This window comes from Tasmannia lanceolata, unplaced genomic scaffold (genome assembly GCF_043159265.1).
Source record: "Tasmannia lanceolata isolate RefF3 unplaced genomic scaffold, GAP_Taslan_0.1 ptg000006l, whole genome shotgun sequence".
Lineage (NCBI taxonomy): Eukaryota > Viridiplantae > Streptophyta > Magnoliopsida > Canellales > Winteraceae > Tasmannia > Tasmannia lanceolata.
In genome coordinates, this window is record NW_027518683.1 from 34,473,036 (window position 1) to 34,490,519 (window position 17,484).

The 17,484-nt window shown below is 37.1% G+C and overlaps 1 protein-coding gene across 1 annotated transcript in view; it reads left to right on the forward strand.

Annotated features, from left to right (window-relative positions):
- LOC143880251 (rust resistance kinase Lr10-like) overlaps nucleotides 1–6,260 on the forward strand; it is a 28,019-nt gene extending 21,759 nt beyond the window's left edge. The window contains exons 2-3 of the mRNA XM_077383088.1: nucleotides 4,825–4,851; nucleotides 4,935–6,260. Coding sequence (XP_077239203.1) covers nucleotides 4,825–4,851; nucleotides 4,935–6,058 — 1,151 coding nt within the window. The 3' untranslated portion in view covers nucleotides 6,059–6,260. The remainder of the gene's footprint in view (nucleotides 1–4,824; nucleotides 4,852–4,934) is intronic.
- The last annotated feature ends 11,224 nt before the right edge of the window (nucleotides 6,261–17,484 follow it).

Sequence of the window (17,484 nt, forward strand, 5' to 3'; positions counted from 1 at the left end):
TCCATGGAGAACTGTAAGAAGAAATCTACATGAATCAACCTGAAGGGTTTATCATGAAAGATTTTGAAAATAAAGTTTGTAAATTAAACAAATCTTTATATGGTCTTAAACAAGCACCTAAATTATGGCATAAAAAATTTGACAAAATAGTAAAGAGCCTTGGGTTTCTGAAGAGTTACTCGGATAAATGCCTTTATTATCGTTCTGTGTCGAATAAGGTCGCAATTATTTGCTTGTATGTAGATGACATGTTGATTATTGGTTCCGATCTCTCTGTAGTGAGTGACGTGAAACTAACATTGGGTAAAGAATTTGACATGAAAGACCTGGGTGTTGTTGACACCATTCTTGGTATGAAAGTAAGTTTTGACAGGCAAGGAATTTCCCTTAGCCAGACCCATTATATTGAAAAATTACTTTATATATGGGGATGTAGTGAGTGCAAACCGATTGAGACACCATTTGATTATACCAAGAAACTGATCTCTAATGAAGGAGACAGTGTGAATCAGTTAGATTATTCTAGACTGATTGGTAGTCTCATATATGCTATGAGTTGCACTAGGCCAGACATAGCCTTTACAGTTGGCATGCTGAGTCATTTTACTAGTAATCCTGGCCATGAGCATTGGAATGCTCTTATGAGGCTGATGAGATACCTTAAGGGTACTCAAGATTATGCTCTTTGTTATGGTGGCCATCCTCCTGTCCTGGAAGGTTATTCTGATGCATCATGGGGCTCAGAATTAAGAGACAGTAAGTCTACAAGTGGTTATGTGTTTACCCTGTGTGGAGCTGCTGTTGCGTGGAAGTCGAAGAGACAGACTTGCATTGTGTTGTCATCTATGGAATCAGAACTTTATGCTCTTGCTTCAGCTGCAGATGAAGCAGAGTGGATAAAGAATCTGATTATGGACCTTCCACTAACTCGGTTAAGGATTAATTCCTTAAGTGTGTTCTGTGATAATCAAGCTACAATAACGATTGTGAAGAACTCACTCTTTAATAGTAAGAGGAGACATCTTAGGCTGAAACATGCCATGCTGAATTATCTCATTGAACACGGGACTATCACTTTGATTAATGTGAGATCGAAGGATAATATGGCCGATGCTCTCACAAAAGGATTGAAAAAGGATCAAATATTCAAAACTGTAAGGGAGATGGGATTAAAGTCTGTATAGAAATGACTTAATGTCTATTATCCATGTTAATTTGAATATTTGAATCTTCCTCTTATGGCCCAGATAAGCACTTGATATGTTTTCTTTGATGTTTAGAGTTGTTGTATGTCATTCCATACATAGATGACATGCCCTTGTTTGAGTACGTTTGTACATTCCATATATAGATGATACAACTTAACTCAAATTTGGTTATCCTTTTTGGGAAGGGTTGGACATTCCATACATAGATGATTCAACTTAACTCAAATTTGGATAAGATGACTGTAACATTCAAGTGAAACATGAAATTGTTCTTTGCAAAAGAAACTAGCTTGGTCTTGTTCTTTATTGAAACTTGACAATAATGAATAGTTATTTGCAAAAGAAGCTGTTTAGGTCTTGTTATTTATTAAAACTTGACAATGATGCTTATGGTGAGAGTGATACTGATACTTTTCAGCCATTTTGTATTGTTCTAAATTCTTCTTCAGGTAGAACTATATACTTTCGTGGATTATGGAATTGTACTAAGTTCTTCTTTAGGTAGAACTAGATACTTTCTTGTTTACACTTTTGATTGGATTCATTTTTAATGAAATCCATTTTTGGTAATTCACAGGAATTGGCGAACAAGGAGGAGCTTGTCTTGATTTGGACTTTGATGAGGATGACTTACTTGATGAGTAAATCTTCTAAAGTCACGAAGACTATGCTTTCATGCAATATGTATAGAGTTCATTTTTGTGGAACTTTATTTTGGATCTCGATGAGAATCATACCCCATGAATGAATTCATCTAAGATCAATGGGGTTCACTTATATGTGCAACTACCTTTTGGTTGAGTTTAGATTGTATCTAAAACTCTTTGTTAATCATAAAAGTATTCGTGTTTTCAGATGGATTACAAATCTTTATGATATGGTGATGTGGATGATTCAATATTTTGTTTGAACATCACACTATCTATCTATTCAGTGATGTTATATGTAGAACATAGAAGGAGATTGTTAGATATGTTCTAATATATAAGCCCATTAGATAATGGACTAGGCGTTGTGGGCCCACATGGGCTGGAGCCCATTAGCCTTTAAACCCATATTTAAACTTCTTAAATAGGGACTGGGGGCAGCTGTCGTTCTATTCCAAACTTGATAGAATGGAGAGCAATGCTTCAAGTCTATCTTTTTTACTCAACCGACATTCTCTCTTCCACCGCCTCAACATTCATCACTTCAAAAATTGCATAGCTCCCACATTTTGGTAAAAGTGTTGTAGTGAGACTACGGTCAGGATTCTATCTTGATCATGGACCATCTGGGTATCATATACTTTTAAATCTTCACAAATAGTGGAAGCTTCGATCTGCTCATAGGTGTAGCCATAAAATATAGCATGCCACATAATTTTCTTGTGACCTTAATTTATTATTCTTATATAAATTTCTCTATTTTATATTTTTATTAAACCCGTTGTGAAAATTGTTATCAAGGGCTTGATCAAAATAAAAATAAATTGAGATATCAAGGATGCACACACAAGAACACAAGGAATTTAAGTGTTTCAAAAATGAAAAATATGCCAAGGGTGAAAACAATCAAAGAGCTTCAACTCTCAAATCACAGGAAAAGACCACTTCAACATCACAAAAATTATCCATTACAATAATAGCTTTGTTAGAGGTTCTTTTTTTTTTTCTAGTTACACTCTGTATTTACGAAATACCGTGTGTTTACGAAATATTTCATGTTCTTCATATTGGATCTAAACTTCGATCTGGATCTAAAGTTACCCCCATATTTATTTTCTTTTTTTTTTGTTACCTCCGATAACCATACCTTCTACATTGACATTGTGATCAAGAATACTTCTCATTTTGTTTGAGAGAAGGATCGTTGTTACTGCTGATAACCATACCTTCTGCCTTGAAATTGATATCAAGAATACTTCTTCTCATCTCATTTGAGAGAAGGATTGTTATAACCACCTCTATGCCTATCTTCCCTTTGGCATAGAACATAGTAGTAATGAGATGCTCATATGATGAAAGAAGAGAATACAATAATATAACGATATATTCTCAACTTCAAGCCAAACATAAATACTTTAAATTGACAAAATAGTATTAAGTGCGTTTAGAAGATCAGAGATTAACATATCTTCTTTTATCTAAAGAGTACACAATCATTTCTTGAGATATAGCGAGTTTGAATGATATCCATGTAGAGGCCTTCAAACTTCTTTCAACCTTCTACGTTGAATCCTCATTTATGGAGTAATACAACGCATATATTCACAAGACATAAATGGATCAGACTTAAAACTTACAATCGTCCCAATCAAGAACCTTCCTCTCCATAGGCTTCTTTCCCTTTGAGCGCCTTTTGTTCTTCCTGTTGAGTTCACATATCCCGAATCTTGACATTCTATTTACTAATGTTATACTTCTCATCAAATTTGTCCAACTTGAACCTCACATTCCAACTTTTCATGACTATCACAAAGCCCAACCTAGCTTTGGTTAAAAATTTTGTAACAATATTGATCTATTATTCAATGGAAATGCAAAATAAAATAAAATAAAACATGCAAACACATGAAAATAAGACATTTATGTGATTCGACAATGGTGCCTACATCCACAAAACGATCAAATTTTTTTCCATTAGCTAAAAATTACAAATTCACATCATAGGTCTACAATCTGACCTCATATGACATTCGAACTATAATCCTGATATAAAGTCCAACCCAAACACAAAGCTATGTGATTTGTATCTTACGAAAATCCAACTATTTTGTGCTTTAGTGTGAAAACTCTAATGACCCGCTTAGGGAAGACTGAAAACCCTCACAAAGGTAGGATGTTCATGCCCATACTCTAATTCCAAGGAACAATAAGAGGACAATTGAAATTAAATTCACGATATAAGTGTAATAGAACCATAGATTGAGCATTTTCAGAATAATGACCATAGATATTTCTTTTTTGGGCCTCGGCTAAACTTTTTATTTTGATTATTATGAGAGGAAGAATTCAGAGGTTCATCAACCAAGGATGGCGGGATCCAACTAGTCCTACTGGTCAAAGTGATGCACCCATATGATTTTAGTTGACGATGTTGACTTTTTAAGCTTTTAGAAGTTGTTGCACTTCAGAAGGAAAATTAATTTCCGCTGGCTTTTAATTGTAACTTACAAAACTTTGAAAAGTTTATTCAACTTTGAAATGTTTATTCTCATTGTTGGAACTAAACTAGTCCTTGATCATAAAGATTTTGTAGGTTTTCTAATGTTTCGAATCCTAAAAGAAGTGGAGAACTTCTAGGAAACTCTTTATAGTGTGTGCGTGCGCACGTGTGTCTAGTTGGACTATGGTTATGGCGTGGACTTCTTAACATTTACTCTTTTGCCTCAATATAATATGTTGTTTATGGATTCATGCCTAGTTAATCCCTACAAATGAATTTATTATTCTAATCATTTACTTTGTAGCCACAATTGAATTTGTAGTTTTGATCTTTTTAAAGAGAATCCAATGTTAGAAAGTTAAGAATTCTTTGATTTCTTAAGTACATGATCAATTGAGGGATTGAATTTCTTGTAATGAATAAAGACCATATGCATAATGATCCTAACTTTCTGCGTTAATTTTTGCAGGACTAAGTGGAAAGTGCCTAGAAATAGGTAAAGCACTCTGCTATGTTTATACACTAGATAAATGCATCTTAAGAACTTCTTAATGATTTTCAATGCTGTTACACGTGCAGGCGTCGGCATAGGCATCTTTGTTCTCTTAGTGGCAACCCTGATCGGCATTAAAGTCTACAACAGATGGAAATTAGATAGAAAGGAAATAGGAAACCAAATCAAAGTTGAAAAGTTCTTGGAAGATTACAAAACTCTCAAACCTACAAGATACTCTTATGTTGATTTGAAAAAGATGACAGATCAGTTCAAGGAAAAATTGGGTCAAGGAGGTTATGGTTCTGTGTTCAAAGGGAAGCTTCCCAATGAAGTCACTATTGCCATAAAGCTCCTCCAAAACTCTGGTGGCAATGGCGAAGAGTTCATTAATGAAGTGGGAACCATTGGTAGAATTCACCATGTCAATGTAGTTCGCCTTCTAGGCTTTTGTGCTGACAAATTCAGGAGAGCACTTATTTATGAATTCATGCCGAATAAATCACTAGAGAAATTCATTTTCTCGACAGGGGCTAAAAACCCATTGCTTGGCTGGGAAAAGCTTCTAGATATTGCAGTTGGTGTTGCTAGAGGAATCGAGTATCTACACCAAGGTTGTGAGCAACGCATTCTCCATTTCGATATTAAGCCTCACAATATTTTGCTAGACCATAACTTCAATCCGAAGATATCTGATTTTGGATTGGCAAAGTTATGTTCGAAGGCACAAAGTATTGTATCTATGAAAGTTGCTAGAGGGACGATGGGTTATATTGCACCCGAAGTGTTCTCTCGAAACTTTGGAAATGTTTCCTATAAATCAGATGTTTATAGTTTTGGAATGTTGTTGCTAGAAATGGTTGGAGGTAGGAAGAACAACGATGCTACAATAGAAAACACTAGTGAAGTTTACTTTCCAGAATGGGTATATAATAAACTCAATCAAGGAGAAGGATTGACACTTAGGATTGAGGAAGATGGAGATGCTGAGATAGCAAGAAAACTAACTATAGTGGCTCTCTGGTGCATACAATGGCACCCGGTGGATCGCCCTTCTATGAATAGTGTAGTCCAGATGTTGGAAGGAAGTGAGGAGATCTTGATGATGCCTCCAAACCCATTCGTTTCTACATGTCCACCAGATACTAAAGTAGCTTTACCAGAAGAAACTCACGGTACAAAATTGACAACAATCCCTGAATTAGAATAAGTATCAAGGAGTTTTATTCTTTCCATTGAGAAAGTTAATGACCTATTTGTATGGAGTTTTACTCTTTCCATTGTGGAAGTTTATAAGTTTGAATGGCCTGTAATTATACACATTTTCCCCACATCATATGTGGATATTTTGCTTTGAAGCACCCCTATAATTGGTACTAGCTATCAAGGATACTACACAAGAATGAAGAGTATATCATGCCGACTAGTCTTGTTAGAAAATGATACATCATTATTTCTGGCCTTGTTCGTTTTAAATTTTCGGAATTGATTTACATTCCAAAACTTATTATTGTACTAATTTTTTTTTAAAACAAACAGAGCCTTAGTAATTTATGTTTCGTCCACATGGAAGGTTGACTTCAAATTCACGAAAGATTCTCTTAGAATCCACGAAGATAGAGATGAAACTACTTGTCTCGAGGAAAGAAAGTAGAAAATTTTTTATTTCAGAAAAAAGTTGCTAGTGCAAACACCCTTGTACATGAGTATTTACATATCTATGAAGTTCCTTCTCTATCTAATACTCAATCTTGACAGTCGATATGATCTAACAGTTATCACTAAAGCCCTAACAATCAACAACTACTCCTACGACTCATATTCTTACTTGGACACAACTACTTCAAAAAGAAACGTGGAGGATTTTTTTCCTTCTGGCCTTATCAACTACTTAAAATAGAGACGAGGTGTCTTTTTCCTTTTGGACATATCCAACCTAATGCCTTTCTCCTCGTATGCGAAGGAGATGGGTACCACGCTGATGCAGAAGTATCCCTAGATTCACTACATCAGCCCATATTTCCTCCCTAGTGTAGTTTTGTTTGTGTGTTTTTGTTCATTTGTGGTTTTTTTTATGTAGTAGGATAGTTTAGTTATTTGACCAGTTGGCGAGTCCTTTTATTCCATTTTATTTCATTAGGGATAGTTTAGTTATTTTGTGGCTACTCATGTACTTTTAGTGATTTTCATTGACAAAGGGGTAGTTAGGTCCTTTTACGTGTAAGTGATCTACAAAAGGGACTTTTCCCTCCATTTGTAATAACCATGATTTGAATTTGAATTTGAATTTGAAAAGAGAGAATTTTCTCTAGATCTTGGGTCTAGTGGATTTTGAGGGAAAACCTCTTGCAAAAGAGTATTTTCTTGTGGAATTTTCGTCCAAGGGAGAAATTGAGCTTGGAGATCAAGTTCCTCCATGGAATTTTAGTTTCTTTTGACTTGAAATTCAAGGTTTCATCTATTTTTACCAAAATTCAGCATCTGCTTGCTGGATTTCAAGTTTTCTGTATCAAGTCCATCAAGAAGAGTTGAAAAGTCAAAATTCTGCCCTAAATCTCAAAGTTGAAGGAAATCTGAAGTTCCGCGTGTTTATCTGCTATCACGCACCAACTGTATTTAATGACCAATCATGATGCACCATGTTGGGCATGACAAGATGCTGATTCTCAACCATAACGTTACATGGCATTTGATAATGACGCTCGTTTTATTAAGCACTTTTTTGGTTGATAAGTTGGGGTTAGGTAGACCAAAACCAATCAAAAAAAAGGTAGACCAAAACCAAATTTATTAAAAGATGAGGAAAAGGAGAAAACATTCATCAAACACCATACCAGTACAATCATTATGCGTAACAAAAATGAGATTAGAGGAATAGGAGAGGGGGTATAGACTCTCTTAAAGGGTCAATTTTTTTTGGACAGAAAACCAATAACACCATCTGCTTCTCATCGGACCAATGATCACCCATTCCTTGTGTGTACCACTAGTGCCCCAAAGGCTTTTGGTAGTCTTATTGGCGCATACCACGGTGGGGTCTTCGACTGGGGTGAGTTTGTAACAAGGTAGCCGTAGGGGAACCTGATCCTAGAAAATGTCCAAAAAAACCTACGATGGAGCTCCTGAACCTGATCTGATAAGTAGATATCCCACGTCAAGGTTTTTATCTTTCAACCAAGCATAGAAATTTTCGATTGACTTGGTAGGTGACAGTCATAAGACCTTGTATGGGGCCTGACGCCTATCGAGTGCCGAAAGGTCAAGGAAGTTGGTGACCTGATGCCCTGGGGAGCCGGTGGCCCCAACCCAACATGCATTTTAGAGTGCAGTGCCGGGGCGATAGGCGCGCAACAGTCACGCATTCGAGCAAGAGCCTTTCTTCTCTATGTAAATAGTGGGTCGGAAAAAATGCCAGACCCTCTATAAAAGAATGGATTAAGGTGATAGAGTGTTATCAGGGGCTTTAGAATTGCAAAATTTGCTCTTTTTCTGTCCCATTCGAGCGGCTTGTTTGCTCTTTCCAAGTGTGGGTAACCATCATTAAACTGAACTGGTTCATAACTAACTTGATTTGAGCATGTATAGAGAGAGCGTTACAAGTGTAGGTGATGGTCCCCTTAGTAATGTTAATTATGAAAAAAAGAGTCAGATTCCACCCAAATTATCGTGAGCCTCACTAGAGAGCCAAAAATAAGACCATAGTGGATATCAATCATCCCTAGGAGGAAAATGTAATCATGTGTTGTACTCCTAGAGTCATAAGAACATCACCATGATCATCACGGATGACTGCGTGAATAGCTCTCCCTTGAGGAGCTGAGAGGCATTAGCGTTAATCTTGATGTTTCCTTTGCTCGTCTTGATATATCTACAAGATTCACGGATCAAGATTTTGGGGTTGAGTTTACACTTTAGTGCTCTTATGATTTGTAACACCTGGCCCCACACACATACTAGGATTTATGTTCTAGAAGTCTTAATTGGAATGAGTTACAAACAGAAGTTGAATTTAATAGATGGGGGCGGTGAATGTAGGTGGATCTTAACAGAATGAGGGCCGGATGTTCCGATCAATGGCAATGGCCGAAAGCTACAAACCCATTATCGGACAGCACTAAATCTTTTGATTGATGATCAAACGATCTGGACCGATGATCAGGTCAGGGCTATAGTAGACAAGTATTAGTTGAACATTGATCGTCCTAAGATTGGTTGGGGATTAAGATGTCACCAAAATCGACGGTCCTCATCAATTCCATCGCAATTAGGAGAGAGTCTATAACCTTTTTTTCTTAGGACATAACTGCCCAACTTGACAATGAGTTTGCTAGTTTAATAGGTTTTTTATAAGCCCAAGGGTTCTCATGGGTTCAATCATTCACCTTACCTTCTTGTTTTGATGCTAGCAAACTCAAATTGATTAGCATTTATGGACTAATGTGTTGCCATGAAGTGTTGTGCCTTATACATGAATTTCACATGTCATATTGCCATTACACAACTCTTCACAACACATGGCTTGCGGATCCACACACACAATGATCAAAGAGGTTTCCCACACTGTGAAGACATCATCATTTGAAGATGTTCAAGTTAAGTAGCTCAAGATGAAGATCCCACAAACTGGCCTAGCAAGTGTCAAGTAGAAGCTTGGAGTTGAACAAGCATTGGAGGCACCTCATGGACCATTCAACATGCTTAAGGAATGGAGGATGTCACAAGAACCAAATCAAGTTTAAGAAGTTCACTCACAATTCAAGGAAGTCCAAGAAAGTGCCAAGAAGCCAACACAATCCAAGAAGACTCAAGGTTTATATTTTTATATTGTATTTGGAGTCCTCTTGATTTTATGTAGATTACACTTTTAAAGGCTTTTCTAATGGTTTTCCTAAATAATTTTTAAAATCTTTGGAAACCATCAACGCACCCAAAAATGTGTTTGAAAACTTTGGACAAAAGCCCAAAGACCGTGGCCCAAAGCCCTTGATTTTTATATGTTAAAATAGAATTTTATACAGGGTCGGTCGACAGGGGTGTCCCGGGCGACCGCGGAAGGTGTGCTGAAAGTCCAACACTTACCTTTCAAAAGCAGGCAAGTCGACCGGGAGGTCCCGGGCGACCGTGGATAGGTTTCTATTTTATAGAAACAAATCCAGCATGGTTTGGGCGCGCGACGGCCATAGGGCCGGTCGACTGCGGATAGTTTTGTGCGAAAATTTTAATTCAAACAAGTAGCCCTTGCCGGGCGACCGCCGTGGGTCGGTCGACCGCCGTGGGTCGGTCGACCGCAATGGTTTGAAATTTAAAAAATAAAAAGAGAGCCCGATAAGGGCGAGCGGCCGCCATACCTCGGTCGACCACGCCGGTCTGGAAAACTATTCGTTGGGGCTTGCGGGGCTTGACTTTTTCAACCCAGTTTTTTACGGTTTTACCCCCAAACGGTCATATTTTCAACGGGCTATGTATACACTGTCCAAACCTTTCTAAGCAACCTTTTTTAAGATCATTGAACATCTTTTTGAACCCACACTTTCAAATCAAAGGTTATTCCTCTTCATGCTTTAAATTTGTGTAGTTTACATTTATCAAGAGGATCTCCATTGGCTTTTCATTTGTATTATCTATTTGAGAGATTGGTGAGTAATTATCTTTGTATCAAGCCTATTTATAGGCTAAGAGAGTTTTTCTTTTTATTTGTTCTTCATTGTATTGAGGATCTCCGATTCGGCCTGTTAAGAAAAGGTGAATTTCAGAGTTGTGAGAGGGGTTTTCGCTTCGGCCTTAAGGAAAAGCTTGATTGTAAGAGGGTCTCCGATTCGGCCCGTTAAGAAAGGAGAATCCGGAGCGTAGAGGGTTTGTCCCCTCGGAGGCGGAGAAGGTTTGTGTATGGCTTGGAGATTCGGCCATTGTGGAGAATTTCATCTTTAGTGGAGTACCCAAGGAGCAAAACTTGGAAGAGTGGAGTAGGTCTTGTTGATAGACCGGACCACTATAAATCTCTTCTCCATTGTGGTGTACTTCTCTTCTCCCCTTTCTCTTTGGTGATTGGTAATTTCTTTCCCTTTGTATTTATTTTTAATCTATAGTCACAAGGGTTAAATTTAGATTACTTTAATTGATAAATTTATTTTTAATATCACATTTAATTAAGACAAAAATTTTAATTGGCCAATTCCCCCCCCCTCTGGGATTGCACACTTGCATTTCATTTGGTATCATAGTGTAGGCTCTTAAAAAGGTTTTTAAATTTAAATTCTACAAGAGAAAAGATCCAAGGCAACCTAATGGCCTAGCTTTGATGGAACCAACTCTGGATCTTGGTGGATCCAAATGAGATCTTATCTAAAGGGTCTAGATGGGGATCTCTTGAAAGTGATTCAAAATGATTTTACACTACCCAAGAGATTAAGTGATTATGACAAGAAAATATTTTCACAAAATTGCAAAGCCATGATTGCATTCTCTTGTGCTTTACCTAATTGTATGTTTGAAAACATTAGTTCTTGTAAAAATGCTAAAGACATTTGGATTTCTATTGAAAAATCTTATAAATCACATTATTATCTTTTAGCAAGAATTCAAGAGGAAAATTCCTCTAAAAATATAATGTCATATTATGAGCTAAAAATGGGATATAACTCTTTAATGAGTTAAATGATAGAAACAAAAATGAGTTAGTCATTGTAAAAATATTTGATTCATTGACAAAGAAAATGAAAACCCTCCAACATGAACTCAATAAAGCCTCAAGCAAAGAAAATATGTTGCTTGAAGAAAATAAAACTTTAGAAAATACAAATATTGAGCTCATGGAAAAATATAAACTATTATGTAAAGATGAAGAACAATTAAGAGCTAGTTCATCTCTACAAATAGATCATCTTGAGGATCAAGTAAAAGAGATGAAATTAGTAAATGAAAAACTTATTTTGGATTACAAGAACCTTCAAGAAGAAAATGATAAACATGTTTGTAAACATTCTTGTAATTCATTTTGTTGTCCATCTACCTATTCATTTGCATCTTGTAATTATTGTAGTAGAAATGGACATTACAAATCTAGGTGTAGACTTAGATTTGTAAAAAGTTCCAAGTTTGTATGGATAAGAAAAGATATACTCCCAAAAATAAACGTGAATGGAATCAAATTGGTTTGGGTTCCAAAGTCCCCCATCCAAACTATTCATTGAATATGTTAGATTTAGGGGTTGTGCTTAAATTGTAATATCATTTGAATAGTAAGATATGAGATACAGGTTCACATTCTTGATTATTTTCTTGTATCCATATTGTGCTCAAAAGCTATATCTTTTGTGATCATGCATGCTAGATGCTATATGATTCTCTTTACATCTAGTTGTTTATGTCTCAATTATTATATCTATTGGAAAAGGTTCCCTAAATGTCCTATCTTGGCATCTAGTTTATATTTGTGCTTCAATGTGTAGATTATTTTAAAATTTGATCTCTAGATACCTTGTACTCTATTTTGGATATAAAATCTTGTATTTAGTTGGTTTGTGCTAAAAAGATAAATCATCTAAAATCCATTCTAGACATTTTGTAATGGTTGAATATCATGGGTTTAGATGATTGTGCTTAAAGATCATATCTCATTGAAAGTGTATTATAGATACATATGTACTTATGTTGCTTTATCTATATGTATCTATTTATACATGTTCACACCCTTGATAACATGATATATTATATTGATATCTAAAAGCTCATGTGATTGTGCACAATAGACTACACACTTTTATTTTGGTATGATCATGAAGCATGGTCTAAGTGTTGATATATCACTTGAAACATAGTTATGCACTTAATACCCTTATTGGACAATAGGAATAGCTTAGATGATTCAAGCTATGTTCCTGAAATGTAGGTGTAACAATCCAAGAGGGGGGTGAATTGGTCGATTAAAAATTTTGGGCTTAATTGGTTGGATTATTAGAAATTAATTTGTTTATTAAGCACTAGTTAATCTAACCCTTGTTAAAATAATCAATATATTAAAATCTAGGGTTTAGATGTTACTTGAAGCCTATATACTCTAACCCTTATTTTAATAAAACATAAATACAAGAAAAGGGTAGAGTTTACCAATCACCACAATGTGCAAAGAAAATGAGGAGAGAAAGCATCCACAAGGCACAAGATTTGTAGTGGTTCGGTCTATCATAAGACCTACTCTACTCTTCCAAGTTTACATCCTTGGGGGCTCCACTAACATAGTGAGATTCTTCAATAGGGCGAATCACCAACCCGTACACCCAACTCCTCCAACTCTAAAGGGAACAAACCCTTTCTGGACGAAGCCTTGCCGAGGGGCCACACCCTCTTACAATATCATCACCTTTGTTAACGGGCCGAAGAGTAGACCCTTACAATGTCTTCACCTTTGTTAACGGGCCGAAGAGAAGACCCTCAAATACAAATGAAGAAAATAAAAGAAAAGAACTCCCAATGCCTCTTGATAGGCAGATTACAAATTTGAAGCTGACAAACACTCCAAGGAAGGATAAAATGTAAAGCCGATGGAGGTCCACTTGATAAAATGTAAAAATCAAGTTCAAAGAGATTTAGATTTTGATAAGAAGGTTTTTGCTCAAGGAAAATGGGATTTGATCTTTCTAAAATGTTCAAAAGCATGTTTAGATAGGTTTTATGATGTATATATAGTGTATTTGAATATATGATCGTTTGAGGGTAAAACTGTAAAAAACAGGGTTGAAAAAGTCAACCTGCAAAAGCCCCAACGGCTAGTTTGCGTGACCGTCGCGGTCGCCCCGTTCCTATCGGGTGCCCTTTTTTATTTTCAAATTTCTTACCGTTGGAATTGACCGGCCCCATGGCGGTCGTCCGGTGAGGGCTACCTGTCCGCTCAAAATTTAAGTTTAAAAACCTATCCGCGGTTGACCGGCCCTTGGAGGTTGCCCTCCCAAACCCATGTCAGAATGATTCTGATTCCATAGAACCATTTCTGCGGTCGCCTGGCTCACCCCGGTCGACCGGCCCGCTATTTACATGCAAGTGCTGGATTTCCAGCTACCCTGCCGCGTGTCGCCCGATATAGCTCGATCAACCACCCCTGTGTAAAATTTCATTTTAACTTTAAAAATTCAGGGGCTTTTGGGCCATGGTCTTTGGACTTAAGTCCTATGTTTTCAAACACATTTTTTGGTGTGTTGATGATTTCCAAACATGTAAAAATTTAGGTATGAAAATCATTTGAAAACCTGTTTAAAGTGCATTTTACAAAATATCAGGAGGACTCTAAATACATTCAAAAATGATACCGTTGTGTCTTCTTGGAATGTATTGGCTCCTTCGCACTTTCTTGGACTTCTTCAGCTTGAGAGTGAACATCTTGAACTTTGTCTTGGCTTTTGTGACTCCTTCAAATCTTCAATGCATGTTGAGAGGTACATGAGGTGTTACCATGTTGGTTCAACTCCAAGCTCCTTCTTGACACTTGCTAGGAACTTGTGGGATCTTCATGTTCGAGCTTCTTGACTTGAACATCTTCAAATGAGGATGTCTTCATTATAGGTGCAAGCTCTTGATTCCTTTGCTTCTTGATCCACACGCTATGTGTTGAGAAGAGTCGTGTAATGGCGATTATGACATGAAAATCATGTATACAACACAACACCTCAAGGCAAGACATTAGTCCATAAATGCTAATTAATTTGAGTTTGCTAGCATCAAAACAAGAAGGTAAGGTGAATGATTAACCCATGGGAACCCTTGGGCTTACATTCTCCTCCTTTTTGATGATTGCAAACAAATTGATTAGGGAGGTAGGAGATATCAATCAGATAAATGAATAAGCATGATATGATATAAATAGTAGAGCAATGTCCCCCGTCTTTCGCCCAAAACTCTTCAAAATCAATAAGTAAATGGCATAAGAGACCAGGTGTTTGCACTTGGGTGGATGAGGTGCTCTTCGGACCTTCCAAATTCGTAACCAGGCACGAACCTTATTTTATATCTCTGGTTATCCATTGTAACAGAGCATAGTATGGGATCCAGGGCCCATTTCCTTGGATGGCGACTCTTCCTTGTTTGAGGTACGTCTTAAATCTGGGCTAGTCCCCGAATCGAGAGGTATCTCAGCTCATATCGCTACTCATGCTGTGAGCGGCATTCTTTTCGAGAGTTCCTTGGTAGAGCTCTCCATTCACGTGGATGATCCAGAGAGAGACTTTCTCGTGGGGCTCATCCCCGCCTGTCTCGGATCGGGGTCCACAGGCTGGCGACTCTGCTGGGGAGTTCTTGGAACATTGCCTAACTCTGTTAAAATGCCATTTTAATTAATTTTGAAGAAATTTAGGCTAAAATCATTATAAATGGGAACTTTTTCGCTTAGAATTCAGGGGCACCAAATAGGTGTTTAAAACAAGGGATTCATACACTGCACAGCATACTTCATTTTGTTTTTATTTTCTTTTATTGATTTATTATTATTTGCTCCATGGGATAGATACAGTGCGTGCCAGATGGGATGTCATTACCCTTATGGTGTTGTTGTATCTATTTCCAAGCTATGCGCCAGTGCTGCAGTCGTAAACACTCGGTGTACTTGTGTTTACAGCAGCCGGTGAGCAATGAAGCATACTGTGTATAACACTCGATGTACTTGTGTTATACACTTAAAGTATGGATCACATGCATAGTGCCCGATATATTGAGTTCGGAGCTCTACTTTCATTTTACATATATTATGTATATGGATATATTTGTTGATTTAGTAAAACCCAATTAGGAGTCGCATGTGCTTATATATATATGTATTACATTCATATAGGGACGAACATGTGTTGCTTACACATGTGGAGCCTAGATTTAGGAGCCTTGTCCTGTCTATAGATTATTGTAGTTCACTTTATGTGGCTACAACGCAGTCCTAGTACACTCACATGTCTGTCTTGAGTCAAGCTTCTTGACTCTGCGGAATTATATTTAGGGCTGGTGCCCCTGGTCAGGATATATATGTATATATATATATATATATCTATATATTGATTATCAGATTAGGGCCTACTCATTAGTGAGGCTTCCTTATCTAATCTAATCAATTCCATCAATCCATCTCCGAGATTTAGACCCGATTAGTGGCTTTATTTGCCCCTCTCATGGTCGTGGTCTATTTTTGATTTATTCTTAGAAAATCCGTCTGTATCCTTCCTTGATTATAAGATCGGGACCCACTTTCTAGTGGAGATTCCTAGTCTGAATCAATCAATCGTTTAAAGTCATCCTTCAAATTTAAACCCAGTTGGTGACTTCCACTTGTCACACTCATAGGTGTGGTTTATTCCTTGATTCAGTGATGATAAATTCTGCTTGTTGTTATCCGTCAAATTCAAACGTCATTCAGCCATTCTTTTGTTGTGTCATAGATTCTTATTGCATATGTATTACTCGGATATTTGCTTGTTTTGTCTTCAGATATGGTCGATAACTTGTCTGTTGTCTCTATGACCATAGTCTATCATTATCGATCTTTTGATCATACATTTTGATGTCCATCTTCCAGATTTAGACCTGGTTTATGATCTACTTTCGTCATTTTGTGACCGTGGTCTCTTTTCTGAGTTTCTGATCATCTTTGATCATCAGTGGAACATTCAGTGTTGCCAATTGTATCATTCTTGTGACTTATTGCTAAGTTTATCCTTATTCTTTGTTTATTCCAAGTTATTCTCCACTCCCTAATTATCCCATCCTATCTTTGTGTTTAGGTTAAATCATGGCGAATAATGTGTTGAAAAGCTGGATAAATGAGACTATTAGGGCTCTTCCGCGGGAGTTTTCGGAAAGAAGTATGGCTGATCAGTTCATCTGTACCTTCAATCATTTGAGTGTCTCCGATATAAATTGGAAGTTTCTCCAAGCAGCTGCTGGATTCTGGGATTCTAATCTTCATGTTTTCCGATTTGGATCCTTCAAGCTTTGTCCTATATTTGAGGATTGGTGAGCTTTATTAGAGCTCCCAACAGAGGGACTTTGGATACGATCTTCGAGTATAGAATCCTCTCATTCTCTTTTTTGCAAGCTATTCAAAAATCAAACCGTTGATGCTCTTCCATGCTTAACGGATACGTGTGTGCAAGTTTAAAGCCTCATTACACTTTTTTCCGAAAACGTCGATCCTACCAACTCCCATTTTCAGAGTTGTTGACGTAATGCTTTGATTTTTTGTGTCTTTGCCCGATATGTCATTCGAAAAAACCCTCGTGTTGCCCCGTTAACGTTGTTAGCCGTGGTAGACCAAATTAATGAAGGGAGGAATCCAGTCTCCACAATGTTAGCAGAGACCTTCTTGGGACTAGTGTTAGCCCAAGGGTTCAACAAGTACTCCCATCGAAATGTTTTGATGATTAACAAACTCAATTTGTTATAAAATAAAGGTTGTATACACTAATGATTTCCATTGGCAAAGTTATGGTGTTGATAGCGTAGCATCCTCAAGAGTGCATGACAAATGGCAAATCATTCAAGCTCAAAGTGATATCAAGGCATGAAGAAGGCATCACCATCTCAAAGGCATTCAAAGACAAGGTTGAACTCTAGCCTAACAAGAATGACAATCATCTCAAAAGTTCAAGCTTGGCTCAAGCATAA